General features: G+C 50.4%; 1 protein-coding gene across 1 annotated transcript in view; it reads right to left on the bottom strand.

The window, feature by feature from the left end:
• Window positions 1–595: 595 nt before the first annotated feature.
• The window catches only part of KPNA6 (karyopherin subunit alpha 6), a 625,915-nt gene continuing 600,027 nt past the window's right edge, over window positions 596–26,483 (bottom strand). The window contains exon 14 of the mRNA XM_069622491.1: window positions 596–1,934. Within this exon, the coding sequence (XP_069478592.1) occupies window positions 1,744–1,934 (191 nt within the window). The 3' untranslated portion in view covers window positions 596–1,743. The remainder of the gene's footprint in view (window positions 1,935–26,483) is intronic.

Consider the following 26,483-nt stretch of genomic DNA (forward strand, 5'->3'; position numbering starts at 1 on the left):
CAGCTTTTTAAAAGATTTTCTCCTACGCACACAGAAAGCCAGCAGCTTGCTGCGAACACAGAACCGTGCATCCCTTTCCCAGCTTAAGGACTTTGTGTAATGAAGTTAAAAACTTGTGCAGGGTTTGCACGGCCTACTAAGAGGGCATTTTCTTACTCAATTTGAATGCCTTCACCACAGGATTAACCTATGGATATATGAAAAGACTTGGCATACTGGTTTCATAGACTGTAAAAAAGAAAGGTTATTGCACGCACTGGTTCACAACTCCAGCACGCACATTCTCTTTCTTCTGGGAAATAGAAAACTATGTATAGTTCAGCCAACAGTTCTGTGCCCGATAAAATAAATGAATAGGGTGTCCACCAGGGTTTGTCAAAAGACCCCAGCGTCATGGCGTCATGCTAGTGGCATGAGAGCATGCGTCAGAAGCATTGAAAACACAAAGAAACATTAACTGCATCCCCATTCCAAGGAACACATCTCACAAAATACTGAATACCCACAAGTAAACCATTCAAACAAGGGCTTACTGGAGCACCAGTCGAACCATGAGATAGAAAATAAAAAAAGTAAACCATCCGGACACACCAAGCATTGTCCACAAGGTAAACCAGCAGCTGAATACCATTTTAATTCATGTAAACACAGGGTGCCTCCCATGAGAGAGCAGGTCTGAGAGTAACTTCAGTAGCTGTACAAGGCTGGCTGTGTTTGATATGAGGGGACGCTCTGCTATGAAGCCTAGCGCCACCTCGTTCACAACCAATCTGCTGCCAACCTGTCCCTGCCCTCCACGACCAGTGGAGGGAGGGGGAAAACACAAGTTTCTTTCTTCATCCCCAGTTATGGCACCAATCTTTGCTCCCATGGTGGAGCGGGCGTACTCAGAGGGGCAGTGGAGTTTTTTGGAGGAGGGTCAGAAGCATTTCAGTACAATCCCCTCCCGTAGCACAGCCAATCACATGGCCAATCTTTATTTTCTTTTAATTTTTGCAGGATTTTCCATTTTTTTTCTTTTTTGTGTGTACTTTTCTCTTTTTTGTTTGAAATACTAATATCAGTTCAAAAAGAAAATGTTTTTATATTTGAAACCTATGGGGAGGGAAAACTTGGATTGGGGTCCCTCCCCATCCTTCTCCCCAAGAAGAAGGGGAAGAGATGCCCCCCACGTCCTTGACTAGTGGCTACTTGTATATAGCGGTGAAGAGTCTGTCCAATGGGGGGGTGGCAGCCACCTTTCTTTCGTGGACCTCCAGGCAGACGTAGTGCAGGTTTGAGGCTTCAGATGGAGAACAGAATTGAATTGACTCCCAAAAAGTAAAATGTGCAAAGAAAAAATATTTACCCAACAGCGGAGGGCTGGGCCGAACAAAACCTGTGTGGCTCTGCTCACGTTTCCTGTTGACTTCATAGGCTTGAGGTACAGAGACAGCAGAATGGGGATGGGGGAAATGGGTGTAGAAACGGACCACCATGTGGCTATGGCACCAGAATCTCCTATAAGCCACACCAGCAACAGCCATCAGGATCTGAACATGAACAGGAATGAGCCCAGGGGTATGAGGAGACCCCCTGCCACAAAAAGCAAATCTTTACAGTCACTTTTTTGGTGGAGCGTAAAGCATTTAAAGGTTTAGAGACGCCTGCTGTCTTCTATCGGGTGGGCACGCTGCCTGCTCCCAACTGTGAGTGTAAAACAGAGGGAGGGGCCAATGTGGGGTCCGCTTCCACAGGCTGTAGCTACAGCTGGAAACCCTCCATGGGGGCTTCAGAGGACTGCTGGAAGATGAATTGCTGCTGGGCTTCGTCCACAGGTGGTGCAAGCTGAGGGTCCTCCTCTTCCACCCCAAAGTAATGCTCAATCAGGTCAAAGGCTTTCTGGTAAATCTCTTGGTTTTCATGGCTCTGGAGGAACTCAATTTTATCCAGACCTTAAAAGAAAGGAGAGTACAGGATCAATATAATGATTTGTTATTTATATAACACTTTTGCCAAAGAGCTGCACATAGAATATTTCACACACAATTACCATATCCCATTGTGCGAGAGCGGGGTCAATTAAAAAGGGGTCACAGTGTAAGTTCTCATCCTTTTAACATGGACTCGTCTGTGCAGACACAGATGGCAGAAACGCACCTCCCAGCCCATTACGTTGGTTCACTTTTCTGAGGACTAACACTGCGGCCCATCATTGTTAAAGAGTGTCCTGCATAGAGTTCTAACTTCAGTACCACAGCAGCGGGTTGCAGCATCCTTAACTGTAGCCAAATTATGGCCCTGAACGTACTATCAACTTCGAGATCTGTAACAATGAATTTCTGAAGATGTCCTGCAGAGACCGTCATCCCATTCCAAAGCATTTGGCACAAACGCCCAAATCTAAAATGCCTATTTTCGTCCTTTTGGACTTCAGAATACAAAAGCATTACTTTGCCAGTCTGCCTGCTCAGTATATGAGCGCATCAAGTGATACAGAAAGGAGTGCGTCCTGGTAAGGGAGAGTTGGGCAGAATGTAACAATGATTGACTTTGGTATGTGTCTATTTACTGCTCAGTCGGGAAGTCTGCAGGAAAGGAAGGGAACAGTAGCTATGTAGAAGTATGGCTTTCAGGGGTCGCCGCCATAGAGTTAGTCGTCGTAAAAAAAAATAAAAACAGAATGTTAAATAAATGTACCATATATTGACCTAGTTCCCTTTGTAATTTTCCTTCTAGCATCCTAATGCAAGTACGAATGTAAATACACTGTTCTTTTCCTGAATGTACATAGTGTTTTTTTGCTCACTTATTTTTTGTTGTATAATATGTCACTGTAACCTAAGATATGCGCCCAGATGCTTTTTGGCCAGGCGCGCTATACAAATAAATAAAATACAAATAAAATACAAACACAAACACAAACTCAAGTGTGTGCTTTTCAGACTCCTAACCAGGAAAATACAGGAGATGAAAGCAGTGGAGAATTTCACAATTTGTGTCCATACTAAACAATGTTAAAGCACTCAAATCCACAGACCACTCTTGGCGACCCCCGCAAGTGAAACATTGACAAATGAAAGTGTGAGTGCACTCTGCTGTCCAAAGGATCCTTCCTTTTTGCATGGAAAAGTTCTTAAATTGTCATCTGTGTCACCACATGCGAGTTCAGAGCCCAGCAATTAGTTCTATATTTGTAATGAAAGGCATCCCTTGAAAAGAAGGGCTTTTTCCTTGCAAGCAGTGGTCTATGTCTTGCTACCTCAACCTGAGAAATTCTGCTTTCATCTCCTACCTACGATTCCTACTGGGTAAGTGTATTCTTGTGTCAAGATATCATTAACTCAGCAAGCAGAGCTCAAACATTTACTAAATTACAAGTTACTCACCGTAGTGACTAACAAACTCTTAGTCCTTAGTCCCCATTCCTCCATACTGCATGGGCATACCTTCCTAGGAACAGGAGACAGAACCTTTTTCACAAGAAAAACCTTGTTCCACTTTAAATTTAGAGGCGCGCAGTGGTGCGACCCTGGGAGCATGCGCTACCCTGACTCTGCCCACTGGCACCACTCCTCAGTCACACCATTGACGCGTCGACAATATTTATCATTGCCCAATGACACCAGTATTATTAGGGGGGTGGATGGTGGGACGTATGGAGAAAATGGGACTAAGTACGTTAGTCACTACTGTGAGTAACTTGTTATTACTCTTACGTCCCATCCCCTTTCCTCCATACTGCATAGGCGATTACAACTGAGTGTAGCCCCATGGTGGAGAGGAGACCATCCTTAAGCAAACAAGTTCCTTAGAACCGCCTGTCCAAAGGCCACGTCTGACTTCGAGCCGATGTCCAAACAGTAAGGCTCACAGAAAGCCGAAGGGGTGGCCCAGGTGGCAGCCCTGCTTATGACTTGCCATGGAACCTGCCGCGGGAATGCTATGGCCGTGGCCTTGGCTCTGACTGTGTGAGCGTGCATGTTGGCTGGCAGCATAGGCCTCTTTGATGGCCACAACCATCCACCGTGCAATAGAAGCCTTGGAAACCTGGTACCCGGGTCTGGAGGCCCCAAAGGTGAAAAAAAAAGTGCATCCGACTTGCGGAAGCCCTTGGTCCTGTCCAGATAGAACTTCAGAGCGTGTCTGACATCCAGAAAGTGCAAGACTCTCCGAGCCTCGTCCTTGGGGTCAGCAAAGAATGTAGTTACGACTATTTCATCGTTTAGATGGAAAGCGCAGGGTACCATAGGTAGGAATACCAGGTGAGTCCGCAGGACCACCTTATCCCCGTGGAAAGGGGTATAGAGTGTTCCAATGCCACCAGAGCATGGATCTCACTGACTGCGAGCCGAGGGGAGTCCTACTAGCAGAGCTGTTTCAATGGTGACCTTATGTCTGTGGACGCTATTGGCTCGAAGGGTGTGTGTGCCAGGGTGCCCAATACTACATTGAAGTCCCACATGGGGTGTGGCTTCTTGATGGGCGGGTAAAGCCTTGACAAGCCCGCCAAATGTTTCTTGACTATCGGGTTGGCAGAGAAGACCTCCTCCTCCGAATTTTTGTAGGCCCCTATGGCTGCCAGATAGGTGCATCATGTGTCCACCTGTACGCCCGAGTGTGCGAGGTGTGCTGAGACGGAGAGCACATCGTCCAGCGTGCACGCCAGGGGGTCGATCTCCTTGGAGCCTGCCCAGTGACAGAACCTGCTCCATTTAATCTTATATTGGCTCCTGGTGTCCTTGCTCCTAGCGCCCTGGATTATCGCCAGGTTAGCCCATAATAGGCTCAGGTGCTTGAGGGTGATCTGCTCATGAACCACGCTGTGAGGGCTAACTTCCGAGGAGCGGGCTGGGGAACCCTGCCCCCCCCCCCCCCCGCCCTTTGCTGGGACAGGTGGTGTGCTGGACCCAGCGGAAGTTCGATGGGTGGTCTGTCCGTGAGGCTGAGCAATTCGGAGAACCACCGTCGCGCCGGCCACCAAGGAGCTATCAAGATGCTGAGGTGACAAGCTCCCTTATCTTGCGCAGTACCCTGGGGATCAGGGCGTGGGAGGAAAGGCATAGGCTGTCATGCCTTCCCATTGAATCTGCAAAGCGGCGCCCTGGGTGCCGGGGCCCGTCCCTGCCAACATACAAACTGATGGCACTTCCTGTTCTTCCAGGAGGCAAATAGATCCACCCGAGGGAGGCCCCATGTGTTGAAGACAACATGCAGCACCTGGTCGTTCAATTGCCACTCGTAATTGTCTGCTCCCAGTCTGCTGAGCCTGTCCGCTCCCAAGTTGGCCTCCCCAGGAGGTGGACTGCCGTGAGGTAGATGTTTGGGGTGCATGGCTTCCTGGGCCCAGCTTCCTCCAAGGCTCTTGGCGTTCGAGTATGAGGCCGACCTAGCACCTCAGGTCTAGGCCTGGAAGCGGTATTGCCCTCGTCATTCTCGCCGGTAGTGCTGCATGCAGGTGCCCCCTCGGACAGAGACGGTACTAGGGCGTTGCCTCTCGGGTGTACACCCGGAAAAAGAACTGTGCGGTCCCTCAGCACTGATTCCGGACGGATCTGACAACCCCTTGGCCGTGAGGCCGGTAGCTAGACTAGTCTCGTGCTTGTGTTGGTACAAGAATCTGAGACGTTCCTCCCGCTTGGGTGTTTCCTCGGGAAGTAGTCGCCCTTACGGGGTGCGATGGAAAAAAGCGGCTCTTCTTTAGGCCTCAATCTCTGTTTAACAAACTTCTTCAAGTCTTCTGGAGGCGACCCTTCGAAAAGCTCCCTCCATCTAGCTAGCCTGTTCTTCAGTGCACGTGTAGTCAGTGCGTTGTACACGGTACAACCTTCCCAGCCGTGGTCAGGGCCAAGGCAGCAGAGGCAAAGAGCGTGGGGGGGTCAGACATAGGAAAGAGCACCTCGCAGGCTGGAGATCTGTTGAAGCCTGCTGAAGTCAACATGTGCCAGGGAGGAGCGGGCCACCAGAGGACCAAGTACCTGGATGACAAAGAAAGACAAAAAGATAGAAGAATCCAGGGAAGAGCGTGTGGAATTACATGGCAGAGCGAAACCCAGGAGCGCTGGTGAAATCGGCCCGTTCCCGTTGACGCAGAAAAGGGGACTGGGGAGTGGCATCAGTGGGCGGAGTCAGTGTAGCGCATGCTCCCAGGGCTGCACCCCCACGCGCCTCTAAATTTCAAGGGTAAGAAGGTGTTTCTGGTGAAAAAATTATAAGTTACTCACCATAGTGACCAACGTACTCATAGTCCATAGTCCCCTTTCCTCCATACTGTATGGGCATCCCTTCCAAAGGACGGTAAACAGAACACTTTTCACCAGAAAAACCTTCTTCCGCTTTAAATTTAGAGGGGCGCGGCCCAGGGAGCATGTGCTGCCCTGACTCTGTCCTCTGGCGCCACACCTCAGTCCCCATTGACGCGTCGACAACAGATTAACATTGCCTAATGACACCAGTATTATTAGGGTGGGGGGTTGTGACGTATGGAGGAAAGGGGACTATGGACTAAGAATGTTATTACTACAGTGAGTAATTTATAATTACTCTTACGTCCCGTCACCTTTCCTCCATACTGTATGGGCCATTACAACCGATTGTAGCCCCAGGGTAGAGAGTAGACCCTCCTTAAGCAAACAGGTGCCTGAGAAACGCCTGTCCGAAAGCTGCATCAAATCTAGAGCCCGCATCCAAACAGTAATGCTTGAAGAAAGCTGACGGAGAGGCCCAAGTGGCCGCCCTGTTTATGACCTGCCAAGGGACATGGCGCTGGAAGACGATGGCCGTTGCCTTGGCCCTGACTGCGTGGGCATGCATGTTAGCTGGGAGCGGTTTGTGTTGGCCCTTGTATGCTTCTTTGATGGCAGAGACCATCCAGTGGGATATGGAAGCCTTAGAGGCCTGATAGCCTGGCCTCCAGCCGCCGAAAGTGATAAACAGGGCGTCCGACTTGCGGAAGCCCTTGGTCCTGTCTAAGTAGAATCTCAGGGCACGCCTGACATCCAGGCAGTGCAGCACCTTCTGTGCATCATCCTTGGGATCGGGAAAGAACGTATGAAGGACAATTTCCTCATTCAAGTGAAATGCAGAAGGAACCTTGGCCAGAAATACCGGGTGCGTCTGCATGACTATCTTACCCCTGTGAAAGGTGGTGTAAGGTTCAGAGGCGACCTCGCCTGAATCTCGCTGACTCTCCAAGCAGAGGTAAGACCGACTAATAAGGCCGTCTTGATGGTGACCAACCTAATGTCCACTGAGGTAATTGGCTCGAATGGTTTGTGCGCCAGGGCGCCCAAGACTATATTAAGGTTCCACACGGGGTGCAGTCTTTTGACAGGCGGGTAGAGCCTGGCAAGCCCCGTCAGATGTTTGACGATAGGGTTGGAGGAGGAAAAAATGCCTTCCTCCGACTTCCTGTAAGGCCCGATGGCTGCAAGGTATGTGCCGGACAGCAAGTGTCAACCTGTACTCCCGAGTGAGCGAGGTGTGCCAAAAAAGAGAGCACGTCATCCAACTTGCAGGCCAAGGGGTCAATTCCCTTGGAGTCTGCCCAGTGGCAGAACTTGTTCCATTTGCTCTTATACTGGGCCCTGGTGGCCTTGCTCCTGGCACTCTGTATGATCTCCAGATTGGCCTGCGAAAGGCTAAGGTGCCGAAGCGTTACCTGCTCAGGTACCGCGCTGTAAGGGCTAGTTTGCCGCGCGCTGGGTGTATGATTCTGCACCCCCCCTGATGTGCTGGGCCCGTCGGAAGGCGTATAGGAGGCACCTCTGAGAGGCTGAGGAGCTCAGGAGAACCAAGGCCTGGCAGGCCACCATGGAGCTATCAGAATGATGTTGAGTCAGTGAGACTCCTTAATCTTGCAAATTACTCTGTATCAGAGGGGTGGGCGGAAAAGCATAGGCCTTCATGCCTGTCCACTGTAGGGGAAAAGCCTCGCCCAGCGAGCCGGGGCCCTGGCCTTGCCAGGATGCAAACCGGGGACACCTGTCGAAGATCTCCTGAATGACGAGGTTGTTTAGGTGCCACTCGTAATTGTCCACTCCCAGTCTGCTGAGCCTATCCTCTTCCAGTTTGGATTCCCCCGGGAGGTGGACTGCCGTGAGGTAAATGTTGTTTTCCATGGCCCATTCCCACATGCTGATCGCCAGTCTGCACAGAGGAGGGGGATCTTGTGCCTCCCTGCTTGTTGACGTAATACATGCTGGTCGAGTTGTCTGCCGGGATGAGGGCAGCCTTGCCCCTAATGAGTGGGAGGAATGCCCTGAGCGCTAGCCAGATGGTGTTCAGCTCCAACCAGTTGATGTGGTAGCCCTGCTCCTGCCGGGTCCAGGTTCTGTGGACCGAGAGATCGTCCAGGGTGGTTCCCCAGCCCTCGAGCAAGGAGTCTGTGGTGATGGTGGCCTGCGGAGGAGGCGGCTGGAAGGGCTTCCCCTCCGTAGGTTACAATCCCTGGACCACCAAGTTAGGTCCGGGTGGAGGGATAGAGGAACGTTGATCATCTCGGATTGTGAGCCCCGCTCCTGATTCCATGAGGCCATGAAGTGCAGCTGAATCCTTCTCATCCTTAGTCTTGTGTGCGGCACGGCTAACAGAACCGCCGCTAGTAGACCCAGGAGATGTTGGAACCACCATGCAAGGTCACTTCCCTGTTGAGGAAGTGGGCGGTGGCCCTCTTAATGGCCGAGATCTTGTCTTCAGAGGACAAAACCCTCTTGGAGCATGTGTCCCTGGGGAAGACCCTGGGGGCCGAGTTAAGGCCAAATGGAAGGACCTTGTATTGGAAGTGGTAGCCCTTAATTCTGAACCGGAGGAAAGAACGATGGGGCTGCCAAATTGGGATGTCTAAGTACACGTCCTTCAGGTCCAGGGAGCACATCCAATCTCCCTTGTCCAGTGTCTCCACTATAAAAGCTGGCGTAACTATCTTGAATTTTTGCAGGGGTAATGAGGTTGAGGGTGGAAAGGTCCAGCACAACTCTCAGGCCTGCCTGGTGGTTCTTCTGAATGGCGAAAATCCTGGAGTAGAAGCCAAAGCCTTGCTGGGAGGCTGGAACCTCCTCCACTGCCTGGCTCTCTACGAGCGACCGGATCTCTGCCAAAAGAGTTGCTGTCCCAACCTGTGGGAGAGGAGGGAGGAGACGCTGAGATGGGCAGCCGGTACCCCGTGGATACTACGGAGAGGATGCAGGAGTCCGCAGAATTCTGGCACCAGAAATGTGCACGGAGACCAATCCTGCCCCTACAGGAGACACGTTGACACAAAGGGGTGTGTGATGCCTTTTTTCTCCTCGGAGGCCGAGGAGGGGGACTGGAAGAAGCACTTATTCCCTCCCTCCCATTTTTGTTTGTGCCGGTTCTGAGACGGCGATCGGTCCGGCTGCCTGGACCTGCGTTCCTGGAAGCCGCGGAACCCTCCATATGTACCACCCTTCTCGGAGCGCTGCTGAGATTGGGTTTCAGATCTGGGAGTGGCCTTCGTAAGAATGGACAAGGACTTAGCCGTTTGTAAGCTGTTCTCATTGTCCAGCTCTTCGTCCGTGGAGGAGTGGAAGAGGTCCTCCCCGACCCCCTTGAATGGCAGACCTGGGATGCACTCCTGGACGTCTGGGTTGAATTTCATCACCCAGAGCCAGGCTGTGCGCCTCATGTACGTGGCAATACAGATAAACCACTGTGGATTCCATGAGGTTATGCGCCACATGCTTGGCCTCCACTAGCCCCGCCTTAAAGCGTGATTGGAATTGGGAGGGGAGTTCCGGGAGGAAGTCCACAATTTCCCGCCATAATCGTTGGTTGGCAGCAGCCAGCATGGCATCTGTGTTGGCCTGACGCAGATGCAAGGAGGCGTTGGAGTAGGCCCCCAAGATGTTCTCCTCCTTGCCTAGCAGTGCCGCAGAGGAGGAGGCTGAGGACAACTGAAGCTTGAAGTATAGTGATGCCACAGCGATCACCAAGGAGTGTGGCTGAGGATGGTTCGAGAGCAAGAGTGTGTCCCCCTCCATATGCCTGTACTTGGCGTCCAGGCGTCGGTTGACCGGCTGGACTGAGTGGGGCTTCAGCCAACCCTTCTTGGCCAGAGGGACTACATCGGTTTGTAGTGGAATCCCCGTGTTGGCAGAGGGGCGTCCAGTGAGGACTTCAGCCAGAACCCCCTCTGCTGGCTGTTCTTCCTCGGGTTGGGGGAGGCCCAGGTACTCCGCCAGGCCAGCAAGACGTTTGTGAAAGGCCCTGGCCGAGGATGGCGTGTCCGGATCCTCCTCCTCGTCCGTATCCTGCGGGCCTGGAGGTTCTAGTGGAGGAGGAGTAGGTGGCGGCGGAGGCCGTGGAGTTAGCTGTGGAGCCAGAGAAGGCGGCTCCACCAGGTCCTGGGGGCCCGATGGAGGAGTCTGTGGTGCCGTTAGCATGGCGGGGAGGACTTCCCTGACTGCGTCCTTGATGATAGCCCCCATCTGCAGAGATCTCATCATGAGGCCGAGCAATTTGTCGAAGAGCACCTCCTCACTAGCTGGAGAGGTGGTAGGGGGAACTGACAGGGTAGCGGGGGGACTGCTGGAGCCGTTGCGTACCCAGTCCGTATGGACGCATGGGAAAGTTGCCCTGCGAGTAAGAAGGGTAGACTGTAGGCCACATACCTGGTTGCATACCTTGACACTCCTTCGCAAGATATTCGTGGAATGGCGTTTGGCGCGGCTGCCATTTTGTCGAGCTGTCTGCCATGTGCCTGCAACGTGATTTCCAGCCCACTGGGTCCGGCCTGGTCAAAGACTCTTGCGTGTGGATCACTAAGCCTACACTGCTCCTCGGGTCTCTGCCCGGTACGTGTGCCATCCTCGACCAGGGGGTCGGTAGAGCTACGTTTAGGCGCATCTTCTGACCTATTGCTGGTATTAGGGTGTAGCCCCTCTGACGTATTGCCGGTGTTAGGGCGTTGCCCCTTGGCCATTGCGCCAGTAAAAGGGCTGAGCCCCTCAGGTGAAAGCCCGGTACAAGAACCCTCCGGTCCCTCAACACTGCGACCGGGAGGATCCGAGGACCCTTCGACCCGAGGGCTGGTAGCTGAATACGCCTCAGTGCACGTGCTGGTAGAAGGACCTGGCCGGTCCCTCCCACACGGGAGAGTCCCTGGGAAAGAGTCTCCCTTGCGGGGTGCGCTGGAAAATATCGGCCCTACCTTGAACGATGCTTCACAAAGTTCCTAAGATTCTCTGGAGGCGACTTCTGGAAGAGCTCGTTCCACCTGCTAGCCTGTTCTTCAGCGCATTTGAGGACAGCGACTCACACGCCAAACATGATTGCCAAACATGATTTCCTGCTCTGGTATGCGGTCCCCGTCCTCCGCATGCAGCAATAATGAAGGGAAAGCCACCCAGCGGTAGCTTTTGTTTACTACAGCTGGCTGGCTTTTCCTTCATTAGTGCCGCAAAAGCCAGCACAGGAGGGCATCCATTTCACAAAATGGATGCGCCCATGTGCTTGCTTTTGCGAATTTTGAGCTTGAATAGCTCAAAGTTTTACATAGGAAGTTTTAAAAAAGAGAATGCTAGTATTTTCTTTTATGGTGCCTATCTATTTTTTAAATAACATTTTTTACTAGACCATGCCTTAATGTTTTCACTACCTTGGCAACTGTAATTGTGTTGCCATCAATGTTGAATGCAGAGTAGTTGGAGCCGAGTCTTTAAGCTGGCATCGGAACCGAGGAGCAGGATTTCAGTTTTGTCATCATTCAGGCATAGGCCATGCATGACCATCCAAGCCTGAATGAGATATTTTGTTTACCAAGGCATTATCAGAGTCAAAATTGCCGAAAGGGGCGTGCCACCTGCATAATTTGTGTAGGTGACACCCAGTCTGTCCAATTTGTCAAATAGGGTCTTGTTAAAGATGTTGTACAGAGTTGGCGAGACGCAAGAACCTTGGGGTACACCGCAAACTATTTTGATAGGGTCTGCTGGTGCCAATGAGGAGAAAACACATTGTGCAGTTGTCCAAGAATGATTGGATCCAGGCTATGGCCTCGCTTGAAAAGTGGGCGGCCGATGCCAAGTGTTTGCACAAGACTGTATGATCCACCAGATCAAATGCTGCCGACAGGCCAAGGAGGAGTAGCATGGCGGTATTTCCCTTGTCGTTGAGCTCATTAATCTGTACTTTGAGGTCAATTAAGGCTGTCTCTGTACCTTGTTGCGGTCTAAACCCAAGTTGGCGGGCACCTAGGAGTTGGTTAGATTCAAGATAGCGCTGGATTTGTAAGTAAGCTACCCTATTATCTTGAGAAGGAAGGGTACAGTGGTAATAGGCCTGTAGTTGGTGGGGATAGAGGGGACAAGGATTTGCTTCTTGAGGAGAGGCAAAACCCATGAATCTTAGGTTGCCTGGGATAGTGTTGGTGGGGAAGGATGCATTAATCAGTTTGGTTATGAAGGGGGCTAGGTTCCTTGCCGCATCCTTAATTAGTTGGGCTGGGCAGCCGTCACCCTTACAGTTGGACGGTTTGAGGTATGCGATAATCCTTTCCGGTTTCCTGAATGGAGATTTTGGCAAATTTAAATGGGTCAGGGCCTGGTGAGTTAGTCGTAGTAGGGCTGGTGAGGAGTGGTGTCTCGTTGGGAGGTAGGGAGGCTTTTTATTAAAGGAAGTTTTAGTTTGGAGTGTTTTTATTTTATTAGCTAGAGCATTTTGCAGATGCCAAAGTGTTTAAGTTTAATTTTGTTTTCTTCAGACGGGGTGTGTCGCCATTGAGATTCTAGTTTTCTTTTTTGCATTCTTAATTATTTTAGGTGAGGGGTGAACCAGGCATTAAGGTGCGCTTGTTGTTTGATTTTTTTGTAACTTTAGAGGAGCAATGGTATCTAATGCTTTCTTCATGGCATTATTGTAGCTTTCTGTAAGGAGCTCAGGATCCAAGTTATTGGGAAGAGCATTGATAGGAGATTGTCTTGTGTGATATTTTTTTTTTTGGCTCTAGTGGGTAGGGGTGGTGCCATGATTCTCTCTTTGGTGATCTGTTTATTCAAAGTTAATGCAAAGTCGACAAGGTAGTGGTCTGTCCATTGTTGAGGGGTAATTTTGGTGATGGTAGTATCACAGTTCAAGGTGGCAACCCAGTTCAGGGTTCTCCCATTGTCGTGTGTTGGGGTGAGAATATTTTGGGGTAGGCAATGCTCGGCTAGCATAGTGGCTATAGATTGGGCTGGTTTGTCGTCAGGGTCATTAAAAGTTAAAATCGCCTATTAATGGGATTTGTGAGGAGTCTTTCGTATTGTTGGCTAAGAGGCTAGATAAATCCTCCTCGAAGGTCCCAATAGGTCCAGGTGGCCTATATATTAGATAGTTTAAGTGTGGCAGTTAGAGATGGGCAATTTGGATTTGTGAACCCTTGTACATAGGATCCAAGTACAGATGAGGCAGCCTACCTTTAACCAAAGAGTGATGGACTCAGGGGCACTCACAGTTTGACGTCTCTGCCACTGTGAGGATCGATTAGTCTTCCAGAAACTAATGAAAAACATGGTTTTGGTCTAAAGAAGTTTTATCTTGTGCGGTAATGACAATTCTATTTCCGTTCTCTCAATCAATGAGGGGTGACTTATGTTCTGTAATAGTGAGTGGATGGTTTGAATGTATGTTTTACTGTACAACAATTTGCCTTGTTCGGGCAGCATACATTGTATTACTATAATAAATTAAGCAAATATTGTCTTCCTGTACAGCAATAACAGCAAAAAACATCCTTTCTAAAAGCATGTGAAAGCCATGTGCCACTGCTATCTGTAATATATGCAAGTGCGCGTCTTTACTAGTAATACAGTAGAACTGTCATTAGTGTCATTCTCTGTAACAATTGTAACCGCAAGCAACTACAATTGAACCAGTCACCATTGAAAAGTATTGTTAATACTTATGTGTTTTGTTATCTAAAAGCAGTATTTACTTACCTGCCTGTGTATATAAAATAAGGAACAAGTTATTTATATGTCACTATTGCTCTCCAGCATGCGTCAGGCATGGATACACATGCTGATGAATATTTCCTGTTCTCAGGCCGGGAATCCTCGGTAAAAAACAGTTTCACTTTCACTTACAAACTGTCCTTCTCCTCTAAACCAATCACTGAGCGCTGGGTCATACTGCCCCCAGCCAATGACTGCCCTCTCCCTTAGCCCTTACTCTGGCAGCCATAATCAGATTTGGTAAGCAGGTAAAGTGGCAACAGAGCCGAAAGGGGCAACAGCGGGAGTGTTAGCATGTGAATTCATGACAGACCTATGCTGGAGAAGACATGCATTACTTACCGTAAAAGCATTTCTGATGATTGCAACTGCTTAGATTCACATGCTGTGCATATAGTCCGACATCCTGTGGTAACCGCAGAGTATTGCATCTTGTCTTTCGAGAATCGAAAGGGGATGTTGACATGGGCGTGCCTGTAACACTATCCCTACATGACGTGTAGTGTACCCAAGATCCCTCACGTGTCGAGGTCCCTCTGATTGTATGTTTTCTGCCGTGAGGGAGCCTTATGACTATCGTGAGTGAGTACAGAGGAAGGGTGGGCGCATGTGAATCTAAGCAGATACAACCATCAGAAATGCTTTTACGGTAAGTAATGCGTGTCTTCTGATGTTTGTTAATCTGCTTCGAATCACATGCTGTGCAGAGACTAGAGAGCAGTACCCGGAGTTGGAGGTGGGTTGGGAGAAGGAACAGTAGTGAAAAGATGTCTTAGAACTGCTTGTCCCACCTGGGAATCAGATCTAGAGTGAGTGTCTAGGCAATAGTGTTTTGAAAAAGGTGCGTACAGAACTCCAGGTTGCTGCTTTGCAAAGTGACTCAAAGGGGAATAGTTGCAATGAATGCTAGGCAAGCCCCAGTGCCTCGAGTAGAATGTGCTCTAGGCTTGAAGGGCAGTTCTCTCTTAGCAAGGGTGTAGCAGTGTGATGCATTTGACAATCCACCTAGAGATAGTAGATTTTGAGACCCATCTCCTTGTCTTCCTGCCGCCACTGAAACGAAAAAATGGATTAGTCTTTCTCAGTGGTCGAGTTCTTTCCATGTAGAACATGACTGCTCTGCGTACAACAAGTGTGTGCAGGCTTCTTTCTCCCATGCTTGAAGGGTTTTGAATGAACGTTGGTAGTTTTATAGATTTGTTCCAATGGAACTTAGAAATGACTTTAGGCGCAAACCTAGGGTGAGTGCGTAGAACCACCTTCTCTTTGTGAACTGTTACAAAGGGATCTAGGACTGAGAGCACTTGTAGTTCACTAACTCTCCTAATGGAGGTAATGGCTATCAAAAAAGCAGTCTTATAGGTGAGATCTTTAAGACTGCTCTGTGCATGGGCTCAAAGGGAGGCCCCATAGGTCTAGGTCCCATCCGGCAGCCGGGTTAGAAACGGGAGGGTGAATTCTTTTCACTGCCTCCAGGAAAGCCTTAATAACTGGTATCTTCCACCACGACACTCAGTTCGCTTTCAGCCTATGCTACATCACAACAAAGTGAACCTTTAGAGAGTTAAAGACCAGGCCAGAGTCAAGTAAATGAGTTTGGTACAAAATGTGTGTGGGAGAGCAGTTAAATCGGGTTAATGCTCTGAGTTACACCAGATGACAAACGGTTTCCACTTACTAGAATAGCAGCATCGAGTGTTCGGTTTTCTTACCTCCCTGAGAATATCCATACATCTCTGAGGGAGCTGCAGGTGCCCAAACTATGACTTCCGGAGCCAGGCCGCTAAGTTCAATGTCTGCGGGGATGGGTGAAGCGTCTCCCCTTTGTCTTGCGACATGTTGTACGGGCAAGGCAGTTTCACTGGAGGAGATAGGGACATCTCCATCCGATGAGCGAACCAGGGTTGGCGGGCCCACATGGGGGCCACCGGTATCATTGTGACTGGTTCTTGGTGCATCTTGTGCACTATTTTGTTGAGAAGGGGAGTCGAGGGGGGGGAGGTGGGAGGAGGGAGGAGGGGGGGTTAGCGTAAACAAATTTCTCTGACCAGGTTATCCAGAGTCCGTTCCCCTTTGAACGGTTCTGGGGGTACCTGGAGGTGTAATCTTGGCATTGAGCGTTCTTCAGAGTTGCGAACAAGTCGATCTCTGGGAAGCCCCATTCTGCGAAAACGTTGGAGACTATGTCTTCGTGCAATCGCCATTCGTACTCCATGGGCAGTGAGAAATCTCTGCTGAGTACGTCTGCTAGAAGATCGAGTTCCCCTGGAACATGTTGTGACAACAGGAACATGTGTTTGAGAGCCCACTTCCAAATGTTTGTGACAGTTTGGACAGCCCTGGACAGTGAGTGCCCAGTTTGGTCAGATAGTACATGGCTGTGGTGCTGTCTGTGAGGATCGGGACCGTCTTCCCTTGCAGTTGTGTCTAGAAAGCTTTCAGTGCTTTGAACACTGCCAACAGTTCCAACAGGTTTATGTGGTTGGATGCTATGTCTGACAACCAAACTCTGTGCGCTGTCTGTTGAAGCAGGTGAGCTCCCCACCCTGTGAGACGCGCCTGTAGTTAGAGTGGCTTCCATTGCGGGCGTGGTGGAGGATTTCCCCTCCAAGAGGTTGTCCCAGACTACCACCGCAGCGAGAGAACGAGGGCTGGCGAGACAACCACTAAATCTTCCCATTTTCCACTGGCCTGACACCACTGGCTGTTGAGCCGCTTCTGCATTAGAAGCATGTGCAAGCGCGTGTGAGGGACCAAGTAAATACTGGACACCATCATTCCCAACAGCCGCATAAGCCTTGCATATCGTCACCTCTCGACTGGCTACATATTGAGGCATTTGAAACAGCATGTTTTGGACCCTCTCGTTGGAGGGGAAGACAAGGCCATCTTTTGTTCGAATTAGAGCCCCGAGGAACTGCTTGGCCTGACTGGGGTCTAGGCTGGATTTGTTCTCGTTGATCGAGAATCCCAGACTGAAAAAAAGATCGTCTTTTGGGTTTTTGACAGACAGGTTTCGTAAAAGAGTCCCCTGTTATGAGCCAGTCGTCGAGGGAAGGATAGACCGGGATGGATTGCCTGCACAGGTGTGCTGCTGCCACTGCTAGTACCTTTGTAAATACCCTTGGAGCAGATGCTATGCCGAAGGGTAGTATCTTGAATTGATAATGCTGGTCTTGTATCATAAATCCGAGGTATTTTCTGTGCGCTGGCAACATTGAAATATGAAAGTATGTATCTTTCATGTCCAGTGAAGCCATGTAATCCCCCTGTGATAGCAGGGGAATTACTTCCTGCAGACTGGCCATGCAGAACTTTTGTGGCTTTACAAATTTGTTTGCTGGGCGCAGATCTAATACAGGGCGCATGGTTAGATTCTTTTTGGGTACAAGGAAGTACACTGAATAAATACCTTCTTTTACCTGTGACAGAGGTACGACCTGTATGGCTCCCATTTCTTGTAGTGTCTCGACTTCCAGATGAAGGATACGAAGATGGTCTGATGTCAGTCGTCTTGCTCGTGGAGGTCTGAATGTTGGGGACCGGTTGAACTCTATACAGTGCCTGTGGGCCATGGTCTTTAGCACCCACTGCTCTGTAGTTATCCCCTCCCATGCCTGAAGGAACGATGTTAGCCGGCCCCCGCCCGGGGAGGTATGCGAGGGGACCCGAATCTTTTGGTCATTTAGAACCTGAGGTCAGGGAGCCTCTGGGGGTAGAGTTCCAGCCCCTTCCTTTCCCATGACGCTGACCCCTCTGGGCGGGCTGTTTGCGGGTAGATTTTGGAGGCGGTTACGGAGCAGATTTGTTTAACATTTCTTTGGGGGTGCAGTCTCTGTGTATAGAAAAGGGTGGCTTTTTGTGACATGTAAGGAAAGCAATACTCTGGGGATACGTGGTGGTGTATCCGCTGGTTCCCTGTAGAGATGACCAAATGTTTCCCCGAGGTGTACTGTTGTTGAGGAAGTGTTGGCCATGAAAAAGCCGTCTGAACCCAGATCCTCGTCTTGTAGAGGGTCTTTGTGTAATTTGGTCTAGCGTTTTCAGGGTGTCATGCTCCTTTTTTTGCGGTCTCGAGGGCCTCGTCGACCGCTTTCCCAAACAGGTTGGATTCTTCCAAGGCTTTATTTCTAAGTGACGCTTGCGTCTCTGGCTTGAACCCAGAGTTCCTTAGCCACGTGTGTCTCTTCAGGAGTGTGCCCTGAGCCAGTGATCGACCAGCTGTTTCGGCGGAATCCAAAGTGTTTTAAAGTATGCTTTGGTTCACTTGTCTGCCCTCAGTCACTGTGGCCAGGAGACTAGTTCGTAGTGGTTTGGGAACCTCCTGTAGGCCTTCATGTAGCGAGGCCCACTGAGCATCCGCATAGCTGGCCAATAAGGTGGTATTGTTGGCGATGTGTTGAAAAAGCTGCTGCAGCCGTGACCCTCTTTCCAAGGGCGTAAAGTCTTTTACCTTCTTTATCAGGGGGTGCCTCGCCGGTTGACAGAGGAAACCCTGCCCTTTTTCTTGTAGTGGTCACCACTAGTCTGGGGTGGAGTGACCTCTGATATTAAGGGGGTCTCAGGAAGGAGGACGAAAGAGCTTTTCTATCCTCGGATTAACACCTCTTGTAAGAGCAGGTCTTGATAAGGAGGGAGCCAGCCGTTTTTTCATCAAATTGAGGAGAGGAATAGCCTGGCTGGCCGGTGACTTCTCTTTGAGAATGTCCTACACAAAGTCAGCTTCAGGAACAGCTTCATCTGTGTTGATTTTGAAGTGTTCAGCTGCTTTGCGCAACATGACGTTAAAACGTCAATTGATCATCCACTGGCGAAGGTTGTCTAGTGGGAGTGGTCTGGGGGGAATCCAAACACAGAGTATCAGGATCTGGTGAAGGATCTGGAGACTGCCATGGCCGAGGGTCACCCATATCAGAGTTTTCCCCACACCCCTCTATGGGATCATGCATGCCTCAGGATTGGTGAATTGATCTTCATCGTGAGTGTCTGCAGGAATCTCCTCCTCAGTGAGGTCATAGGTGTATATATCCTCTTCCTGAGAGGGGTCTAAGAGTCTTGGGAATTTTGCTACAGGGTCCAAAGGGCTCTCATCCTGTGGTCTTCTAGGCGTGGGTTGCTCTGAACAGGTAACAAACCTGTCCAGCCTTTCCATACAATTTTCAAATTTCTCTCTAGTCCAAACAGAAGACCTAGAATGGTCTACAGGTGGAAAAGGATCATGGAAACTTCTGCCGTAAAACGTTGAGATTTTTGTCTCAACTTCGAAGAAATCCCTTCCTCGCCGTCTGAAAACTCCTCCTGGGGGACCAACAGAGGTGGGGTGTCCCTGTGCCTTTCTTTCGGCTTAGGGGAGGGTTCCGGTACTCCTCTTAGGCTTTCCTTGGATGTCGAGGGATCCTTGGCCTTCTCTGTGAATCTTTTGACTGCCGTTTAAGAGAGTCGGCGTAAATAATTCTCGCTATGCTGTCGGCAACATCCTGCGCAGACAGGTGTGTAGCCTCGGCCTCGTCTTCAGCGGATGCCTTCTTTGGCAGTGCCGGTGCCTTGTCTTCGGTGAACGCCTACTTTCGGCAGAGCCAGAACCCTGTCGTCACCTGACGCCTTCTTGCGATGCGTCTCAACGGAACCCAGGATATTAGGAATGGCCCCCTTTGTCTTTGATGGCCCGGTCGCTAGGCGCATATGTGGCTAGGGGGAGGACTGCCGATCCTTACGGCCGGCGGAACTTTCGGTGTACCCGTTGGCGCTGAGGTCTTCTTCGACTTGGTCAAAGATGGACTTGGGGTTGTGTGCTTAGTGCTATGTAAATGTTCGTTTTTGTCGCCGGGGTGTACCTTCCCTATAGCAGGGCCTGAGCCGTGCCTGACGGGGCCGGGGACAGACTATGCGGAGCGGGAGCGCTCTGTTGAAAGGTCAACAACCTCCGGGTCGGAGGTCCGTTCGTCACTATTGCCGTTGTGACATTTGGTGGCTGCGGCAGCAGGAGATAACTCGGCCTTCGACATCCTGTAGGCCGCCCACCGATTGACCTTTGCGCTCCTTTAATGTCTTAGGACGGAGACGCTTACAAGCTGCGCAATCTACTTCGTTGTGATCGTAGGGCAAGCAACGGTTACACCGTTGCTGCTTATCTCTCCAAGGAAATTGGCCTTTGCAAATGGTGAAAAACCTAAATGGAGTCCTCTCCATAGCTGAGGATGGGTAGAGTGACGTAGACCAAAAGGGAAAGAGGAATGAAAGGGAAAGTCATTCTAAGATTGTACAGAAATGTCCACCCGACCCCACTCTCCCTACTGTATAGGCCGGTGGAAGTCCAGGCCATGTGGTCGGCAGCGCCGACTGGTTCACCGTCCGTCGAGGTTCTGAAGATTCAGGTTTTCACCAGAGATCAGAACAGCTGTCGAAATAAGGGATGGATTGGGTGATAATAAGTATTATATAAACTATTCGACCAAAGGTCGAAGGGACACTAGGCAATGTCTATGATGAGCTCCGCACAAGGCAACCAGTATGCTGGTCGGAAAAAAACAATCTGAGGGACCTCGACACGTGAAGGATCTTGGGTACACTACACGTCACGTAGGGATAGTGTTACAGGCACGCCCATGTCGATGTCCCCTTTTGATTCTCATAAGACAAGATGCAATACTCTGCGGTTACCACTGGATGTCGGACTATATGCACAGCATGTGATTCTAAGCAGATTAACCAACATCAGAACAATAGTTACAGGCAAGTGACTTGTTCCTTCTCCAGCATGGGGTCTTGCATGGACTTGCATGCTCATGAATAAAGACTACATAGCAGTACACATTACACAACCACAGGAGGTGGCAAGGCTCTACAGATGCAATTACTTTTACTTCCGGAACAGGCTCACCTTCAAGCGAACAGGTTGAGTAGCCCTGCTTGGCTGGCCCTGGACTCTCTCTGAAATCCCTGTCGACGCCGTAGAATCTTGTAAAGGTGTGTGTGGACCTCCACGTAGCAGCCCTGCAGATGTCCAGCAGGGGCACACCAGACAGGAAGGCAGTCGTCGCAGCGATCACTCTGGTGGAATGGGCTCTCAGACGGCCAGGCAGCGACCAGTTTGCCAACCGGTGGCAGTGATACAGCCAGAGAGCCACCTGGAGATGGAAGACTTGGACAAGGCCTTACCATGGTTCACAGGACCAAAGTTCACGAATAGTTGAGACGTCTTCCAGAACCTCTTTGTGCGTGCCACATAGAACCTCCAAAGAACTTGCAGAACAAAAAAAGGACAAACGAAACAGAGAAAATTGTATGGCTAAAAAATCCTTCATCAGCCAATAAAGCCCGCTGGAAGGAAAGCGAAATAATATATAAACATATGATAACCGAGGCCAAAAAAAACTTCTATAACGAACAGATTTCTACAGCCACCAATTCCACCAGCAAACTATTCAATATCCTCAAATCCATAGAAAAACCCAAAGCCATTACCCCTCCTTTCCTACCCTCTCAAGAAGAATGCGATGCCACCCAGATCGCCTTCTTCAACAAAATTTCAAAAGCCAGGGACGCCATCATAAATTCCCTGACCAACAAAAAAACGACAGTTACTCTGCCAGCTGAGACTGCAACAGCAGGTATTGGAACTTTCAAGTTCACAGAGATCAACAACAGCGAAATGATCAAAGTATTGGCGACCATGAAACCCACTACCTGTGCAGAGAATATCATTCCACCTAAGATAATATTGGACAACATAGACATTTTCGCCCCCATCCTGACAAAGATCATTAATGCCTCTTTTAGAGATCAGGAAGTCCCTAATGCCATCAAAAAAGTCACAGTAACCCCTCTGGTAAAAAAACCCAATCTCGACCAACGCGATCCGAATAATCTCAGACCCATAACAAACTGCAACTTCATCCTCAAAATCATGGATAAGATCGCCACCATGCAGCTCCAGGCACACGTAGAGGAATCTAATTCCCTCCACCCACAGCAGTCTGGTTTTCGCTCCGCACACAGTACCGAGACGGCCATGTTAGATCTGCAGACCAAAATGCTCGGTATTATTGACAAGGGTAAAACAGGCCTCCTCGTTCTACTCGACCTCAGGGCTGCATTTGATCTCCTCGACCATAACCTACTCCAGAACGCGCTAAAAAAGACCACCAACTGCTCTGTTGAAGCCATCAGATGGATAATGTCCTTTCTAAAAAACAGAATATCCAGAGTGCACTGGGGGGACAAGTTCTCCCTTGAAAAAGAAATCCTCTGTGGAGTTCCCCAAGGGGCCAGTATGTCACCCCTACTGTTCAATCTTTACTTAAAATACCTATGCCTTGTTCTAGACCACATAAACACCTATTTCACTAACTATGCTGACGACACACAGCTTGTATTCGAACTAAGTGGCAATTATCAGAAAGATAGCGAGCAACTTACCACGATATACAACCACGTGGAGCAATGGATGGACACCAATTGGATGTGCCTAAACGGAAAAAAAACGGAACTCATGATTTTCGGCTCATCCTCTGCTCGTGCTAAGCTACCCGCATCCTACACATCCTTCCACATTAAAGATACCCCCATTCCGGTCCTAAGCAAGGTTAAAACCCTAGGTATGCTGCTAGAAGCATCGTTGGGTGCGGACGCCCAAGTACAGTTCATCAAAAAAAACTGTGCCTACCACCTCCGTCTAATAAAAGCCATCAGACCTTTCATATCCGAGGAAAATTGTGCGACCATAGCAAGAGCCACCATCTTATCGCGCCTTGACTATGGCAACGCTCTAGTCCTGGGTGCCTCCAAGCAATGCCTACAAAGCTACCAAATTGTACAGAACAACGCGGTAAGAATTGTCAAGCTCAAAACTAAAACAGAACATATCAGCAACTCCAGAAGAGAGCTTCATTGGCTGAAAATCGAAGATAGGGTGCATTTCAAAACCTTAACCATCGTTCACAGATGCATCTACGGAAAGGCACCAACCTACTTAAAAACTAGGATCAAACCATACGTTCCTAATAGAACACTGAGATCATCCCAACTTGTTAAAATTGCTACGTCACCTCACAAACTCAAAAGTGGCTTAGGTAGAGCCTTTCCAACCCTTGCAGCCAACCTTTGGAACAACCTACCAGACCACCTTAGACTGGAAACCAACTACTCGCGTTTTCGCAAACAGGTAAAAACCCATATCTTCAAATAAACGGCCATCACGGCATATGCCTCAGTTAGCTTAATTCTATGTGACTGTCCTGTCTGCTCTGTCTAATCACTATCTGTTCCGTCCGTTCTCGTGTCCTTGTTTCTGCGCCCCAAGGCTCGCGAGCTACCGGCGCAATATAAATATTAAATAAATAAAATTAAATAAATAAAATAAATAACCTCGGAGCACGAGAAACATCCAGCGAGTGCAAGACCCTCTCAGCCAGCGACAAAGGTTTTAAAAAGGACACAGGCAACACCAAAGTCTCACTGAGGTGGAATTCAGACGGAACCTTTGGCATGAAAGAGGGGTGCATCCGCAGCACCACCCTTGTGTCGTGAAAAGGCAAATAAGACTGTTTGCAGTATAGGGCCTGGATCTCACCTACCCTCCTGGCAGAGGGGATGGCCACGAGGAAAGCCGTTATCCACGAAAGGAACGAGAGAGTCCTGATGCATAGGCTTGAAGGGAGCCACCATGAGCCTCGTCAGTACCACGTTGAGTTTCCACGTCGGGGCCGGCGCCTTCACCAGTGGGAACGATCAAAACAGTCCTTTGAGGAACTCCTTGACGAGACGGTGGGACCAAAGAGAGGACCGTCCTGGGGGCCTGATGTAGCAGTAGCTAGCCACCAGATGCACTTTGATTAAGGCGTGCGCCAGCCCAGTCTTGACGAAGGACAACAAGTACGGAAGAATCTGCAGGGCCGTGACCCTCAGAGGACTGATCTTCTCTGTCCGGCACCACGTCGCAGTACGTTTCCACTTGTGCCCGTAGTACTTTAGAGTCGTCAACGCTCTGGCAAGGACCTCCCTGCAGTGCGCCGGTAGTTCATACCCTCCGAACTCTAAGGATTGCAGGAGACAAGCCTACAGGTTCAGCGATCCTGGGTTGTGATGTAGTATTGCACCTCCTTCTCTGGTGAGGAGATCCGCAACCACTGGCAGCTTGACCGATGGTGCCGCTGACCGGCTGAGAACATCTCGGTACCAAATCTTTCTCGGCCACGCCAGGGCGACAAGGATCATCCTGCATCGGCACTGAGTCGCAGCAGGAGAGTCAACGAAGGGGACACTTACAGGAACAGGTCTTCCCACGGGAAAGAAAACATGTCCCCCATGCTCCTCGGCTGGTGGAACCTGCTGGCGAATCTCTGGCATTTGGAATTTGTCGTCGTTGCCAAACAGATCGATTGGGGTCTGCCCCACTTGCAGAAGAGGCGGTCCTCTTGATTTTGTCCAAGTTCCCACTCGTGGCAAGAGCGCAGCTCCCTGCTGAGGGAGTCTGTGATGGCGTTCTTGACTGCCGCCAGGTGAAAAGGGATGAGGAAGATCTCTTGGGCGACGGCCCAGTGCCACAAGTCCAGCGCTTCTCTGGAGAGCACTGGGGATCTGGTGCCCCCCCTGCCTCCTGATGTAGAACATTGTTGTGGTATTGTCTGTGAAGACCCTCACCACCTTGCCCTTGAGGGATGGAAGGAATGACCTGAGGGACCAAAACACTGCTCGCAGTTCCAGGACATTGATGTGGAGATCCCTCTCCTCCGGTAGCCACAGGCCTCTGGCATGAAGACGTCCGGTGTGAGCTCCCCAGTCCTCCAGGGAAGCGTCCATGGTGACCGTCTTTTGGTATGGGGTCTCTGGAAATCCTTGCCCCCGGACACATACCACCACCTTATCGCTCAACGGAACTCCTCGTTGAGAGCAATCCTGTCTGCAAAGCCTCCGGACACCTAGATCCAACGAGCGTCCAGGAAATCCTGAAGGGGTTGAATCCACAACCTGCAGAGTCTGATCAGGTAAATACTCGATGACATCATGCCGAACAGCGATTTGATTGTCCGCACCGTGGAGATCTTCAGTGCCAACAGCCGTTGCGCCATGCCCTTTATGGCCACTATCCTCTCGTCTGAGGGAGCCGCCAGGCAGGAGGCCGTGTTGAGTCTGGACCCCAGGAACAACGTGTTCTGCAATGGAATCAAGCAAGACTTTGGATAGATCATAGAGAACCCCAGATCTGTCAGCAGCTGGCCGGTCACTTCCGTGTGTTTGACTGCGATTTCCCTTGACTTAGCACGGATGAGCAAGTCGTCCAATTAGTATCTCGAGTAGACTCCGGAGCCCCAGAGGTCGCTTTGGAACTATCGTCCCTTTTCTTAGCATGGCCCGCACTTCCTGCAGCAGCAGACGGATGTGCTGCACCTGCCGGGCTACTGGTGGTACCCCGGGACACTTCTGCTGGAATTCTGGAACGTGTCCCGTGGGCGAGAGCATCCATCACCCATCCGTCGGCAGAGAGCTTTTCCCCACTCGCTGACTAAGCAAGCCAGCCAGCCTCCAACCGGGGTGCATGGGTGGGGGCCTGAAGTCCTGAATCCTGCGCCGAGGCCTGCATACCGCCTTCGGAGCGACATCAGCCACCTCCAAAAGCCTTGTAGCGACCCCTGTAAGCCTCATGGGTCATGGAACACGAGGGCTGGTGGTACGAGGAAGATTTCCCCCCCCCCCCCACCGAACTACTTTGACGATCTGCTGGATTTCCCTCCGGAGGCAAGAACGGAAGGACGATGTTGCTGAAGCGTGCCAAGAGCCTGGGCCGTCTCTGTCTCGGTCTTGACAGCTTGCAACGATTCGTCAGCGGCCTTCCCAAAGAGATTGTCCCAGTTGAAAGGCATGTCCAGGTCCCTTGTCTGAACTTCCTGCCAAAAGTTGGTGGCTTTCAACCAGCCACGACGAAGGAGGCAGACACTGCTGCCCATCTGTGGGAATCCTTTGTCCGCGATATCCAGGCCCACGGTGATGGCATGGTCCGATGCCACCTGGCCCTCTAACGATCTCCAGTGCCTCGACCCGCTTGTTGGGGAGAAATTCCAGCAGCGGGTCCATCTTACACCAGAGCTCTCGGTCGTATCTGGCCAAGATCGCAAGAGCATTAGCTGCCTTGACCGTTGTTGCCACCGAGTATCTCACTTTCTTACCCACGGCATCCAACTTTTTCCCCTCGCTGTCTGAGGGAACAGAGGCCGAAGACTAGGGGTTTGAAGACTTCTTCCTCGCAGCCGCCGAGACCACCGAGTACGGGGAGGACTGCGACCGCAGGCACTTGGGTGCCGACTCCAGCACTTCTTTTCCAGCCGGTCTCTTTTTGCCAGGGCTGAGGCAGGATTTCTCATCACTGCCAGGCTCTCATCCCAAAAGTCATCCAGGAGAGGCACCGCCAGAATGGTCTTCCTCTTGGTCTCACAGCTTTGATAAAGGAAACCTTCCTACTTGGTCTCTTTTGGCGTCAGCTGTAAGAGCTCAGACGCGCAGGCACCCATGGCGTGGAACGATCCACTTCGTCCCGGGGTAGAAGCTCTCGATGGC

The sequence above is a fragment of the Ambystoma mexicanum genome, chromosome 11 (assembly GCF_040938575.1).
Source record: "Ambystoma mexicanum isolate Mex_15411 chromosome 11, UKY_AmexF1_1, whole genome shotgun sequence".
In the NCBI taxonomy this organism is placed as follows: domain Eukaryota; kingdom Metazoa; phylum Chordata; class Amphibia; order Caudata; family Ambystomatidae; genus Ambystoma; species Ambystoma mexicanum.